This window comes from Sus scrofa, chromosome 11, assembly GCF_000003025.6.
Source record: "Sus scrofa isolate TJ Tabasco breed Duroc chromosome 11, Sscrofa11.1, whole genome shotgun sequence".
NCBI lineage: Eukaryota > Metazoa > Chordata > Mammalia > Artiodactyla > Suidae > Sus > Sus scrofa.
Genome location: NC_010453.5, coordinates 16,262,864 through 16,278,684, shown reverse-complemented (window position 1 = coordinate 16,278,684; position 15,821 = coordinate 16,262,864). Strand labels below are relative to the sequence as shown.

Sequence of the window (15,821 nt, the reverse complement as noted above, 5' to 3'; positions counted from 1 at the left end):
CAATGACCTTCAGTCAGGATCTTTGAGGATGATCTAATTCTTCGCTAACGGAATCATTTATGGTCCTTAGAATACACGGAAAATGAAACCAAAAGTACACACTGGTAGAAAAACGTGTTATCCCCAGCGTTGCCATAACACACAAAATGTGCATTCATCAAAGAACCGTCGTAGTCTGTGAGAGTTAGATTCCTTCCAGATGAATAAACCATTTTGCCTAAACAGCAATAAATTTCATCCCCTCCCCCATTTCACTGTTTCCTCTGGGCAATACTCATTCTCCAAAGATCCCATTTGATTCCTTCATACATTCTATTAAGCACTATTTGATGCTGGAGATTTACAGCTAAACCAATGGCATAATTGTGCACCAGAATCTGAGTGTCGTTCTGACCTTTATTTTTAAACCAACATCTTGTCACACCAACTCCTTTCTCCACTTGCTCATGGGACTCTAGAGCCAGTGGCCCTCTACTGATAAAACCCAAGATATGAACCGAATCAAGCTGTGCCCTTGACTTCACAAGGGAGTTAATCACATTGAGAACCTGGCTCAGAGCAGGCACTGAACAAATATTTGCTGGAAGAAAGAATACATGAAGATAGTGTCTAAGGAATTGCGGGTTAGTCTGAGTTGCCTTGAGCTCCCCTGAGGACTCTGATAGATTTAAGACCTTCAAATGACAACCTGAGGCGGTTATGTTCTCATTTCCACTTTCAGTCGGCAATGTGAGAGCCACCAGGCTCCGGGGACATTGGCCTCACTTCCTCTTGACCCAGTGCATTCGGGGTTTCTCTGCTCTTGGGCCTCCAAGGTGCAGAGTTTTGCAGTCACAATCTCTACTGCTCACTTCAGCCCAGGTCAGGGCTCGTGCAACGCCGGGTCTGCAGAGGCATCGGCGTTACTAATAAAGAGAACGCAAAGAAGGAACAGAAACATAAACTTTCTTCCTCCTTCCCTTTTCTTTCACTCTTTCACCCTGGCACTGTTTCCCCACCGTTGGTTCTACTCCCACTTCATTCTCTGTTCTCCCAGTTCCTCCACAGAACATTCCACAAGAAGTTGGTTTTCCTCCGAAATACAGACAGAACCCAGTTCCTGTTGATAGTTGGCGGGAATGCAAAACGGTGCAACCACTTTGGAAGACAGTTGGGCGGTTTCTTACAAAAATAAACCTACCCTAACCATACGATCCAGCAGTTTCGCCTATTCTTTCAGATGAATGATCTTAGTCCTTTTACAACAGCTCTGTGAGTTTGGTGCTGTGATTATTCACATGTTACAGATGAAGAAAGGGGGTCACCAACAGATGCAGGCACTTGCTAAATGTCACACTGCTAAGTGGCTCTACTCCCACCTTGTCCCCTCGTTCTGACCCCTAGGACCCTGTCTGGGCCTCCTGCTCAGAACTCACCAGTCTTCCAGACCTGGGTCCTGTGTTGCTTTCCTAAGTTGTAACTGCAGTTTGAACACCTTGCTCTTGAACCCAAGCCTGGAGGTTGGGGCTCAGCTGCCCTGGCTGCTCACGGATTCGTACCCCAGACCCCTCTGGCTCTCTTTCATCCGATGAGGCCAAATACCTGGATCAGGCTGCATTAGGAAAACCTCAGTTCCCCTCCTGGGTCTCTCCTTTACTCTCACACAACGACCACGTACACACTTCTGACACCAGATGTGGGGGGGTTATTCTCCCACCAAGCAATTCCCGGATGCCAGCTAGATGTCCTCTACTTGAACTCAGTTCTGACACTATCTACGTGGAGACATTGCCACTGGCCACAGGTTAAAGGCTCAGTCCTGAGACTGCCCTCCACTTCAGATGCCACATGCAAGTGGTAGGTCTCCAGCTTATCCCAACTCCTATCCAATTTGGCTATAAATCAGAGAGTCCCATCTCCAACCCCCTTAATTCAACTGATTCGCTACAGCAGCTCGGAGAACTCAGGGAAACACATTGATTTACCAGTTTATTAAAGGAGCCAGATGAGGAGATATGTAGGGCAAGATCTGGGAGGGTCCCAAACACAGGAGCTTCTGTCCCTGTGGAGTTGGGGTTCATCACTGTCCTCACTAGCCTGGAAATTCACCAAGGCCCCTGATATTGGGATTTTATGAAGGCTTCCTCACACAGGCATAAGCAATTATGAACTCCACTTCCAGCCCCTCTCTCCTCTCTGGAGAAGTTGGGGGAGGGCTGAAAATTCCAAGGTTTTAAAATTTTTTTATTTTTTGCTTTTCAGGGCTGCATCTACAGCATATGGAAGCTCCCAGGCTAGGGGTCGAATTGGAGCTGCAGCTGCCGGCCTACACCAGAGCCACGGCAACGCAGGATCTGAATTGCCGACTTACACCACAGCTCACAACAACGTCGGATCCTTAACCCTCTGAGTTCTAATCGAACCCGTATCTTCATGGATACTAGTGGGGTTTGCTACCCGCTGAGCCACAGCAGGACTCCCAAGGAAATTCCAAGCTTTTACTCATAGCTTGATCTTTCTGGTAACCAGCCCTTATCCGGGAGCCATCCAGGAGCCCACCCACAGTTGCCTCATTAGAACAAGAACTCCGGTGCGCTCATCATTTAGGAAATTACAAGGGTCTTCAGAGTTCTGTGTTGGAAATTGGGGCAGAGAACAACACATACATTTATACTCTTTATACCTATTTCTTAGCCTTAAACTTTACAAGACAAAATAGAGGAATAGACTGAATCCTAAATCCCGCTTAATTTTAGCAATATGTCATTATTTATCCTGGGATACAGGGGCATGTAAAAACCTAGTCTTGCTCATCTCTAATAATAATTTTTTGGCCTTGCCCACGGCATGAGAAGTTTCTGGGCCAGGGGTTGGACTGCACCACAGCCGTAACCAGAGCCACAGCAGTGATGATGCTGAATCCTTAAGCCCCTGAGGCACTAGGGAACTCCTCTAAGAATAATTTTCATTAAACATTTCTATTTAAAAATTTACTTTTTATGTTTAACAATGTACATTTCTCAAACACTTATTTTGTTTTGATCTCTTGTGTATTAACAATTGTAAGGATCAGTTAATGTAGAAGAAACTTACAAATTAGAACTTTGTGGCCTTAGTATATTACACTTATTATAGAATTTAAATTTGCATATATATAAAAATATATATACACAAATTATATATATATACTTATTTATATATTTGTTTCAGATAGTGTTGCAGGGGCATCAATAAAAGAGCCTCAAGCATAAACTGTTTATGATAAATGTTAATATTTGCAAGATGCTAGAATTCAGACTTTATGGGATATTTAAACTTATATACTGAAATTCTTTGAAATTCTTTAAGGTGGAACATGAGCAAAGGAGTTTGAGAATCATTTTTCTAACAGTCTACTCCTTTCTGTCTTACTCTCTATTACTCTCCTGTGGGTGGGGAAGTGGGCTGAGCAGCTTAAATTTCCTGAGAGTCATCAGCAGTTCTTAACCTGGGTTTCTGAAATTGCATATAAAGTTGTTTGTATGTAGACCTATGCCCCCCCCAGCTGATCCATACTGTTCATTTGATTTTTAACAAGGTCTGCAACCTAAACAGTTTAGGAACTCCTGCATGTAACTACTACCTTCCTCTCACCTGTCAATTAGGACACCTCATTTATCCTGTGCTAGGCCTTTCTGTTGGGTGCCAGTGAATCACTTGGTGCCTTTACCATACAGCTATTCTCATCTGGCTGCTAATTATCATCTGCCCCTGTCTTCTCCCAAGGATCGCCCATCCCAGGAATTAGGGCAAATTCCAGATACCAGTCTTTCCATTATACTCTAATGGAATAAGAGTTAAACAAATCCCAAACTACCTCTCTTTCTATTCATTCACTTAACAAATACTTAACAGCATGCCTCCTAAAGTGCCAGGTGCTATTCTAGGGGATAGGAATACAATGATGAACAGGCATACATCTCTCCTCTCCAAGTGTTTCTCTTCTAGAAAAGGAAGAAAAAGAAATAAATGAGAAACACATATAATTTTGGGTAGAAGTAAGTACTATGAAGAAAATAGATCCGGTTAACATGGCAGTGAGTGTTACAAAGAGGCGGGGTACAGTTGGGAGGGTAAGACTCTTTAAGGAGCTAACACTGGAGCTGAAGCCTGAGTGGAGAGAATAAAGTTGGCAAGAGGTGAACACAGTTGGTGCAAAGGCCACCAGCAGGAAGGAGGTTGTTATTTCTGGGGAATTCCAAGCCAGGGCTTGGAAAGCACTGAACAGAAGAGATGAGGTTGGAGAGGCATTTTATCCCAAGTGCAATGGTACGCCATGGATGCATTTTAAGCAGAGAGCAACTGATCTGGTTTTTATTGTTAAAACAAAATCCCTCCGGCTGCTGTGATAAAAACGGATTGTATACGGGTTCAAGAGAAGAAACAGAGAAAGCACTTAGGCTACCGTGGTAGTAGAGGCCAGAGATTATGACGACTTGAACTGGGGCTGATGATATAAGTGGGAAAGTTCAAAACATACTTTGGAGGTGGAGCTGATAGGACTGGTTAATGGTTTGGACAGGAATTGTGAAGAAAAGAGAAGAATCAGGGATGACTCCCAGGAACTTAGGTTTGAACAACTGGGTGAATGATGCAGTAGATTTAAAGATACTGTTTGGGAATGTCTGGAACACCTATTCATGCTTACGTGACAAAGCGGAGTAGTATGAGATATATGAGTCTGGTGTTTGGAAATATGGTCAGGGGAGAGATAATATGGGAGTCAGGAGCATATGGATGGTATTTAAAACCACTGTGGGAGGCTGAAGAATGTCCCCCCAAATATGTCCATGTCCTAATTCCTGGCAGCTATTATGTATGAAGGCACTTCAAATCTGTTATTCGTGTTATTATACTCCACTTACTGGACAGGGAGCTGGAGGCTCAGAGAAATGGAATACCTTGTTCTAGGTTGCAAAGCTGGAAAATACCTCAATCTCCCTTTCAAGGGCCTTACAGAATGTCTATGGAGACAGGAAGTGGTAAAGAACTGTGCTCTGTGCTTTGAGACAGGCCCTTTGCAGTCTACCCCCTTGGCTGCCAAAAACCTGCCTAATAAAATGCATTTCTGCAAGGCCTGTCTCATTCTTTGTCCAGCTCTGGCATATTATTTTCCTCACCTCCACTGCCTTTGCCAGCCCAATCACACCACACAGACTATGACTGCTCCTCAGCTGGTTGTTAACTCTGGGAGGGCGAGTGGGATTATCACACAGTCAAGGACCCCATATGCCAGGCCCTCTGCCAGGCACCTAACATTCATTCAATAACCACAGTAACCCCACCCATTGTCTCTGGAGCAAGCAAGAAAGGCTGGATTACCGAGCAACGGGAGGAAGTCAGAACCAGCATTGGGCGGGCCTGAGTTCATGTTTGGGGGTGCTATAGCCCTACCATGAAGCTATGGTAAACCTGGACTAGTAACTTCGTCATCTAAGAAAACGTTGAGGTTGCCACTACAGATCATCTCTAAGCTCCCTCAGTGTGAGATTTTCTTCTTTCCCCACTTCCGGCGCTCCACTATCGGGGGCAGTGGTAGGGGCGTAGCGATCATCTGCCCCGCTGAAGGCTGCCCTTCAGTTCCTTGTCTTAGAGGCCAGTCCTGGCCGTGACTTGGTCAATAGCCAGGGAGCCAGCTGGGCTCCCCAGGCCAGGAGCAGTGACAAGTGGGCGATTCCAGAACAAGGAAGAAAAGGCTCGTAACCACTACAACGCCCAGGAATCCAACTCTGTGGCCCTGGGCTGGGGCATACCGAGAGCTGTAAACCCCGCTTCGTTAAGGCCGCGCAGGAGAGGTAACTCGTACGCATGCCTAGTTACGTCCCAACCAGCTCAGCTCCTTTCCTTCCTGCAGGCTTCTTCTCTTTCCGGCCTCGCCCAGGCGCGCTTTTCCCCGCCCCACCCCCGCCCCCTTTTCAGGGATTTCGAAGTGGGCGGACCCACTGGCAAGCGCGTTCACGGGAGATTAAAGAGGGAGGGGACTGGGTGTGGGTGTGGAAGGTGGCGAGGAGGCCGCAGAGCACGGAAAGCGCATGCGTCCTGGAGGCGGTGCCGCAAGGCTTCGAGAAGGGCGGAGGGGAGGAGCGGAAATGGGCTGGTGGGTTGACGCACGCGCACTGGGCCGCTAGCGCCCCGCCTCCCTTTTCAGTTTCTCCTCCTCCTCCACCACCACCCTTCCGGAAGTGTAGCCGCCCTCGCGCCCACCAGCGGCCACCTCCTGAGCAGGCCCCGCCCCTAAGGCCCGCCCCCCAAATCTCCGCCCCCTCCGCCAGTGGTGGCGCCGGGTTGCAGCGCCGGTCGTGGCGGTTTCGGTGCCCGAAGCCGGGAGCGCGGAGTCGTTCCCGGGAGCGGCGGCCAGGCTATGATCGTGGGTCCCCGGCGTCCCGCTCCGGCTACCCAGAGTCGGTGTCTCACCCTGTGTCCGTACCCGAGCGTTCTCTTCAGCCCAGTCCCGCGGCGCGGTTGGCGGCGGCGCCCACGGCGCGCCCCCTCCTCCGATGGCGGCAGAGATTCAGCCCAAGCCGCTGACCCGCAAGCCGATCCTGCTGCAGCGGGTCGAGGGGTCCCAGGAGGTGGTGAATATGGCCGTGATCGTGCCCAAGGAGGAGGGCGTCATCAGCGTCTCAGAGGACAGGTACGAACCTCTGTCTCTTGGTCGAGAGGAGGGGCGGGACGGGCCGGCCGACCCGAGCCCGCTTCGAGGGCTGTGCCTCCACGTCGGCGCGAGTGTAGAGCGCTCTCCCAAGTTTTTATTATAATATGCATCCTGGTGGTGCCGGTGTCCATCGGCGTCTCGCCGCCGCTGCGCGGCTCGCGGTAGCGGAGCCCGGACAGCGGCGTGTTGTCTGGCCTTGCCGGGGCCGAGTGGCGCCTGCCCGGGCCAGGGCGGCCCTTGGACTAACGGTGCTCTGGCCACTGGACCTTGGTCCAGCCCTGAGGATGGGAGAGGGAGGAGCTGCCCGGTCCTGCAGGTGTGTGCGTGGGGAGGATGCTCCGAGCAGCTTCTGCGAGATAAGGGTTTTTGAGAACTCTGGTGCAGTTCTTAAGGCTCTAGAGTGAGGAAAGCAAGCGCCACTCCCTTCTGCCAGACATCTTACACTGAATTCAATGAATGCTGTAAGTTCTGAAGAGTATTTGGGCTTCCGCCCAAAGGGAGAGGTACCTTTTCTGCTTTGTCCTCCCTTATCTCTTCAAGCTCAAGGGGAAGCTCCTAGAACTTTCAGGGAACCACTGCTGCAAATAGCTTTCGAGTTCCTTCCCTTTGCTTGCTTCCTTTCATTTGCCTAATTTTGCTTAATTTGCAGAAGTGGAGCCAGTTGTTCTGCCTTTAGTATTCTCCCTTGTTTTTCAGACTGCGTTTTTGCTTTAACTTAATGTCCTTTAATAATGCAGATATTACACAGATGAAGCTAGTTTCCAGAGGAATGATGCTGGAATATAGTAGTTAAGGTTCTGATCTGGAATTGTTGCTTTGATAATATCAACTAGCATTCTAAAAAAATTCTAAAATTCTGAATTCTAAAATCTAAATTCTAAAAAATGTCACATTGTAGAGGTATATGACAAGGGGCTTTAACCTTAAAATAGTAGTTAGGCTTTCTTAATGTAAGTTTGATTTATACTGAGGTAGAAAATATTTTTTTTTAGTGACTTGTAAAATTGCAGGCAGAGGTAAAGCGACAAAGTGTTCATTATTGTCTTTATAATTTCATCAGTTTGCATACAGATGTGCAGAATGTGCCTGATAGGTCTGCTCATATCATAGGTTCATCAGTATAACTAGGATGAATATATTAATAATATTTTTGTCTACCTCACCCTTCATACAAATGGCCAAATGGTGCCTGATTCACTTCTTATGCAGATCCAGTGGAAAGCATTGTAAACATACACCACTGGCAAGCAGTCTGCCAAGGACTAGAAATTCACCGATGCGGTGGAATACATGGATGTAGACACCCTTTGAAATTCACAGAGAAGGCTCCTGAGTGTTGAATTTTTCCATGGAGACAAAATTCTACTTAAAGAGGTTGCTTCTGGACCTACTAGAAAGTCTTTGTCACAGAATTGTGTGTGTGTGTGTTTAAAGAGTGTATTGATAGATATCACTGTTCCTGTAACTAGTAGAGATGAAACTGCTCAACCTAACTGCTATAGGAAATTCATAAGTAAGTTTGTTAAATTAAGTACGAGAGGAAGCAAAGTAGGTAAACCTAAGCTCTTTTAAGACTACTTTAGAAACTTTCTGCTTTGGTTGATGGTTTGGGGGTAGAGATTAGTTTTCACATATATTTTTAAAGAGTTCAGAGGGATTTTGGAAGTTATTTGCTGTAACAGCTTCGTTTTATGGATGAGAAATTTAGGTCAGGGAATTTACCTGCCCAAGTTTGTGTAGCTGGTGGTGTGGTCCAGGCCTCGCTCCTAAGTCTTCTACTTCCCAATTCACTGTGTTTATCCTGAAAAACAGCTTTGGTGGAGCTCATTTCAGAGTATTTGGAGAAGCTGCAGTAGCATATATGAAAGAAACTGAGAGATGTTTCATTTGATTATAGGACAAAAGAAATGCAATGTTTAGCTATATATTATGCTTAATTTTCACTTTCCTAGTTTTCAATGTAAGTAATAGAAAACATTTTATTGTGCAGTTACTGTTAAATAAGTCCAGGATTATTCTTTATGTATACTTTATTATTACTCAAGTCAACACGTCTGTCTGTGTAGGTCATACATACAGTCACACATGAAAAAAAACTGTTATTTAGAGCTCCGTTTCGATTACGGTTTCCGTTAAAAGAATTGATATGTGTTTTTGCTTTTTAAAAATCCAGTGTCACTATCACTTGACATAATGATGAAGATAGAATATTGATTTTCATCAGAACCTACTAACCCATTTCCATTAACCATTTCAGCTAGAAACTAGTAGTTTCCATAACTGAACTGTAAGGTTAAACCACAAAATAATGTCCCATTCCTGACTGGCAGTGTCCTGTAAGTTCTTTTGAAACCTTGGTTTTCCTTTTTGACCTCTGATTCCCAGTAGTCTTTATTTATGCCTTTGAAAACGCTTGGCATTTTTTTCTGTCTTAATCAGTGTTGTAGATAATTGTTGTCTATTTATCTTCTCCATGAATTCCCTAAGGTGCTAGGTGCGTCTTACTCATTGTAATATCCATATGGCCTAGGATGGTGGCTGACACACAGTAGGCCTCTAATAAAAATTCCTTGTATCAATGACTGATTTTTTTTTTTTTAGTCATTTCTGAAAGCACAATATCTTAGCTATTGTAGGCGTTTCATTGATATTTGTTTGAATGAATTTTACGGCAACCTAAGAAAGTTCTGTGTGGACAGGTGTACTCTTGTGGGAAAAGGATTGGACTGGATGGCCTTTAAACGTGCCTTAAAATTTTTTTTTTTTCCTTTTTAGGCCCGCACCTGAAGTACATGGAGGTTCCCAGGCTAGGGGTCAAATCAGAGCTACAGCTGCCAGCCTACACCACAGCCACAGCAACTCAGAACCAAGCTGCACCTGTGACCTATACCACAGCTCACGGCAGTGCCAGATCCTTAACCCACTGGGCGGGGCCAGGGACCAAACCCATGTCCTCATGGATATTGGTTGGATTCGTTACCACTGAGCCATGATGTGAACTCCCGTGCCTTAAAAATCTGAAAGCCGTTTATTGCTTCATTCATTCCATCAACAAACATTTGTTGATCCTTTCACTCTGATTACCGTTTTCACACTGGCTGCCACCAATAGTGGGCTGATAATATTCTAATCCAAGAGTGGGTTAAAAAAACCCCTTACCCTCAGTTTATCTGAGCATAGTTAGGACAGCCTGGAACTTTTTTAGGTACTAAGGGAGAAGACATAAGGGAATAGAGGAAATATAAAAACAGTCTGACGTACCAGTATTGATTTTTGGTGCTTTCAAAAACAGTTTGTTCTCAGAACTCACTGGTCTTATCTGAGTTTGTCTTTGCTTTGGTTGTTGCTGGATTCTGTCTCCAAAGGACATGCCCAACTTTGATACAATGGGTTCCTCGTTTCCTGGCTTCTCTGTGGACTGTCCTTTCTGAGTGAATTCTCTGTGGACTGTCCTTTCTGAGTGAATGTCATTTTAACATTCCATGCTTAGGAGTTTCCTCCCAGACGTCTTGACCCTGTTTTGGTTAAGAGTGATCTGTAGCCTGCAGCTTCCTTGTCTAGCGGTAGCCTCCTCTCTGTTGAAAGCCAGAGCCCATTCCAGGTGGGACCCAGCCCCAACCAGACTTTTATCTTTGGAATTTCTTTATATGTGTGTCTTAACACAGGTCTTAGCATTCATACAGAGAGTTTCAGTAACTCTGGGTTGTGACTCTTAGATGGTTATAGGAAATTGTTCCTTCACCAGGAATTTGTACCCATGCAATGAGTAAAAGGGAGTCAAATTTCCATCTCATAAAAGGAGATGTGTTGAAGGCAGGTGAAGGCAGGTGCAACCCCACTGGGGTTGTCGAAGCATCTCTGCTTGTGGTGGTAAGAGAAAAGATGGAGCAGCTCTCTTTCAGATGGGTCTTGCAGGACGAGTAGGAGTTCATGTGAAAAAGCTAGCATGTTGGAAAGGGCATTCTAGTTAGAAGGGGGAGGGAAAACTCCTAGGGCATCGAGTAGCACTAGAATGGACTGGTTACAAATGGACTCAGGAGCCAGTCAGCTTGGATTCAGACCTCGGCTCTGAGTGTCACACTTGGAGGAATGTGTAAAATTAGTGTCTCCAGAGAAGGCATTATGATAGTGAACATTCCCCAAACCTTCTGAGTGCAAAAACTTGGAATTCTTTTCTGGATTAAAAAGACCTGAGGGTGTGGTGGTGGTGTTTTTGGAGGAGGCTGTGGGGAGGGACCTGCTGGGAATGAGGATAATGGGGTTCTCCAAAAGCCCTAAGGGCACGTAGAACTCACGCAGTGGGTAATAGGAAGTCACCTTTTTTTTTTTTTTTTTTTTTTGTCTTTTTTGCCATTTCTTCGGCCACTCCCGCGGCATATGGAGGTTCCCAGGCTAGGGGTCTAATCGGAGCTGTAGCCACCGGCCTACGCCGGAGCCACAGCAACGTGGGATCCGAGCCACATCTGCAACCTACACCACAGCTCACGGCAACGCCGGATCGTTAACCGGCTGAGCAAGGGCAGGGACCGAACCCACAACCTCATGGTTCCTAGTCGGATTCGTTAACCACTGCGCCATGACGGGAACTCCAGGAAGTCACCTTTTTATCTCAAGATCTGACCTCCAGTGCCTAGCACAGAGGAGATATGCAGTATGTGTTCACGGAATGAAGTAAGCGATGGCTGATCCATCACCTGTTTGGAATGGAATGGGCTTGAGGAGGTTGTGGGTTTCCAAGAGCAACGATTTGTAAGTTGAACCTGAGAGAAACTTAGCAGCTTACTTTGGGCCATGATAATGTTACAGCAAAGGACAGGAGTGGGAAGGGGCTGGAGTGAGAGAGGGGTTGGGTTTTTTTTGGTAATCGTTAAGGCCTCCCCCCTGCCCCCCAACTCTAAACTACTCTACTTCCAAGTAGCTGTAACTACTTGACTGTTTTTTGAAAAGAGATGTTAAAATTTCATTTTTTAAATATTCAAAGTACTGGTTCATTTGCCATTGATTTTTTTTTTTCATTGTGAAGTTGTACTATCTCAGTTCTCTGGTTGAAACCATTAGTTTCACCTACTGCTTAGACCTTGGCTGAGTTCAGTTGAGCTCATTGAGTTTTATCTACGCGTGTCTTATAGCACTTGCATGAGAAAATTTTTAAATGCAAATAAAAGTTTTTCCCAAAGTGCAAGCGTACTTCTGAAAGTTGAGAACATCTTGGAGTGACGGTGTGAAGTCTCTAAAGCTGAGAAAATTGGCAGCCGGCTAAACTAATTTTTGAGTGTGTCAAGTCTCTATTTAATGGCATACAATTAATAAACTTTCAACTATGCATTAGGGACTCATCACTTAGTAGTAATTGTTGGTTTCAAGGTTTCAGAATGGGAATTTGCCCCGTATGATTTTGAAAACCAGACCTTTACCCTGAATTCAGAGCATGAGGCAGCCTTCATGCCAGCAAATCTGCCTGGAAACAGACTGCCTCTAGGTCTCTAGAGGTCAGAATTGACTCCAGAAAAGTCAGATGGACTTTTGAAGGAAAGGTCACTATGGGAAAGCTGTTTAAGGAGGTTCCCTAGGAGAGACTTAGATTCAAATGACCCCAATGCTCCTGATGGGTCTCAATTTCCTACTTAATTTACCCAGTTAATCCAGATTCTGTTCAGGAGCTCAAAGACCTTAATCAGGATACATTTCATCCAGATATTTTGAGATAATGGAAAATGTTAGACTGGCACTTGTGACACTCCTAAAATGAGGGATTCTCAGATTGTGAAATCCTGACCAGCTATCTTATCTGAAGTGTTACTAAACTTACTTAGAAAAAAGAGTAATAGGTAAAAACATCATAGAATGATGGTAGCCAGAAGAGACTTCAGAGAGTTGATCTTCTTCCAAGCAAAGTCCAAACTTTAAAAACAGAAATACTACTTTTTCCTTGCACAGTATCTTTCCCAGCATCTATTTTTGCTTTGAATTTCGCTCTGTTTGTTGTTAAGAGTGATCTCAGTATCACTAAAAAGGAACGACTTTGGGGAAATTAAAACCCTCAGTACCATTTAGAGATCAGTCAGTAAATCATGATTTAAGACTCTTAAGTTGTGATCTACTGATACGTGTAACACTAAACTAAAGTATACGCGGTACATGCTTACCCGAAAAGAAAACGGCCATCAAGCCAAGCTTTTCTTCTCAACTGCAATATCAGAATAGAAGGAATTCAGAAGGAGGCAGCATTCGTTTATTTTTATATGAATGGGTCTCCTAAGGAGAATGCCACAATTAACCTAGAAATTCCCTAACGCAGAAAAAAATAAATGTCTTTTGCAACTTCAATGAGCAGTCTCATTAACTCTTTTTTTTTTTTAAAGGGCAGGAGGCCTCCCCTTCCACATGGTGCATTTAGTCATTAGTAAAAGTTGATTCAGAGGTATAAGAAACCAACAAAAAAGACCAAAACAGAAGGAAAAAAAAAAAGTCATCTACTTGTCTCTTGGCAGGGAGTGTTGCTTTGTGCTCTCATGTGCCTTTAATTTAAAGAATCTTGGAAGGGACTTGGGGCTGGGAGTCTGATCGCAGCTCTCCCCTGCCCTGACCTTGGGCATTGGCCATTTCATCACTGGAAGCCTGGTTTTCTCCATCTGGCAAAGCGGAGTGCAGGGTTTCCCATGCCTCTGGCTCTGTGATGTGCCCACCTAGGGGCCAGATAAGAGTGAGTGCAGTCACATTCTGAAACCTGGAACCAAAGAAAGTATGCCGAGGGGCAGAAGTGGCCTGCGCTTTGGGAGGCCATGTAAAACGATGCTTTCCGGAATCTTTCCATGGCAGCGGTTTATTCCTGGCTGAAATATTAAAGAGATGTTTGTTTTGTATTGGTGCCTAATACCTAGTTGAACTGGATCCACTGCATTCTTATTTCCAGATGAATCCTTTAGTTTCAAATGCTAGCAGTTTAGCTCTGGGTGGTTTTCTGGGCCCCTGGGTTGTCCAGAGTAATGCTTTGGAAAAAATTTTTTTTTCTTAATGTTTTAATCATCTATTTTTTTAACTCAGTGAGTTTTATTGCAGGGACCTATACCCTACCAGCCTACCTTACCCCTGGCCAGTCTTGCTTTTCTGAATTTCCACAGAATAGAGACTTGACCTAGTCATACTGGAATCCTCTAAGTCAAGAGATAGCCGTTCTAGTCAGCCCAGAACCTAAGAGAGTTCAGAAGAAACCAGGAATGCAGCAAGTTGAACAGTTGTTTGAGTGGCTGCAGCTTGGCTTCCTGTGATATCTTCATTTATCCCTGAGTTAGGACTCAGAAATGATACCTCTCATCTAAGCTATGTCAATTTGCTAACCTCTCTATATGACTATGTTTATTTATTTATTTTTTCTTTTTTACAGCTGCACCTGTGGCATATGGAAGTTCCCAGGCTAGGGATTAAATCGGAGCTGCAGCTGCCAGCCTATGCCACAGCCACAAAAATGCCAGGTTCAAGCTGCAGCTGAGACCTACACTCCTCCTCACGGCAGCAGCGGATCCTTAACCCACTGAGCAGGGCTAGGGATTGAATCCACATCCTCATGGATACTAGCCAGGTTCTTAACCCACTGAGCCACAATGGGAACTCCTGACTGTGCTTTGCTTCCCTTCCCTTTCCCTTCTTTCCTTCCTTCCTTTTGCTTTTTAGGGCCACACCCACGACATATGGAAGTTCCCAGGCTAGGGGTCAAATTGGAGCTATAGCTGCTGGTTTACACCACAGCCATAGCAATAGCAACGTGGGATCTGAACCACGTCTGTGATCCATACCACAGCTCATGGCAGTGCCAGATCTGTGACCCACTGAGCAAGGCCAGGGTTCGAACCCACATCCTCCTGGATACTAGTTGGATTTATTTCCGCTGGCCACAATGGGAACTCCCCTTTACACTTTTAATTGCTGTAGCTAATGAGTTGTTCTAGACTCTTTGCCCATTTGTATTTACAGTACGAGCCAACATGGGAATGGAATTGTTGGCTGAAGATGATTGACATTTTCCCAAACTTTAGGGTTTCAGAGTCTCAGTTTCCACATCTATAAATTGGGAATAATGATTCCTCCCAGGATTGCTGCGAGGTTTACCTGAGCTGATATTCCTGCAGTACCTGGGGTTGGTATTTGGAGTATAGATAGTGCTCAGTAAGTTAGTTTTATTTTTGTAGGAATCACTTTGGATACATAAAAGTGGGGCCATTGAATTTTTGTTTCTTTGCATTCATATAGTTCTGGGTCCCTTTATCTCTTTTCTTCTCTAGATATGCAGAGGAGGGGTTACTCTGTCATCTTTTTACTGCCTCTTCCCAGACTTGTTCTATGACAGTCAGGGGTTGGGAGAGGCGTGTGGCTGGTGGGTGCTGTGATCTCATTTTTGACCTTTTCTCTCTCTCCTTTTGCCATTTTCTCTTGAAATGGTGTGTTCATTGTCCCCACTGGTCTCCTGGAGCCAAGGCCTGTGTACTCTGTGTCCTCCGTGGGAAATACATGGTGCTAGAGATGAAATTTTAACTCCGTCACTTTAATTGCCCTCAGCTGGAAGACTGGCATTAGACACCGGCAACTAGTGGGCTGAGGTCCACCCTAAAAGTCCAGCTTGTTGGTCTCTCTTGACAGTGGAAAGCTATAGCAGGGCCAGGTGGCACATTCCCCGCCTGTGGGTCCCTGTCTCTGCCCACTTCGCCTAAGGTCATCCGAGTGAGGCCATGAGAGGCCACGCCCACGCTACCCCTGCAGTGACCTGTGACCTGAGAGCGTCCTGAATTCCTCTGGGTTTTTTTTGGTTTTGTTTTTTTGCTTTTTTTTTAGGGCCTCTCCGGCAGCATATGGACGTTCCCAGGCTAGGGGTCTAGTCAGAGCTGCAGCTGCCAGCGTACACCACGGCCACAGCAATGCCAGATCCGAGACGTGTCTGTGACCTACACCAGAGCTCATGGCAACACTGGATCCTTAACCCACTGAATGAAGCCAGGGATCAAACCTGCATCCTCATGGATACTAGTCAGGTTTGTTAACCACTGAGCCATGACAGGAACTCCTCATGTAAAAAATAGATAAAGGTAGTATTTAGATGCATTTAAATTCTAATTTTGAAAAACTTAAAATTACATTATTGCTTTTTATTTTGTGA

The 15,821-nt window shown here is 45.2% G+C and overlaps 1 protein-coding gene across 2 annotated transcripts in view; it reads left to right on the top strand.

Annotated features, from left to right (window-relative positions):
- WDFY2 (WD repeat and FYVE domain containing 2) overlaps positions 6,172-15,821 on the top strand; it is a 185,642-nt gene continuing 175,992 nt past the window's right edge. The window contains exon 1 of one of the 2 annotated variants that reach the window (XM_021065301.1): positions 6,172-6,652. In XM_021065301.1, coding sequence (XP_020920960.1) covers positions 6,516-6,652 — 137 coding nt within the window. In that variant the 5' untranslated portion in view covers positions 6,172-6,515. Of the gene's footprint in view, positions 6,653-7,114; positions 7,135-15,821 lie in introns of those variants that run through there. The other variant, XM_021065303.1, reaches the window with a different exon arrangement.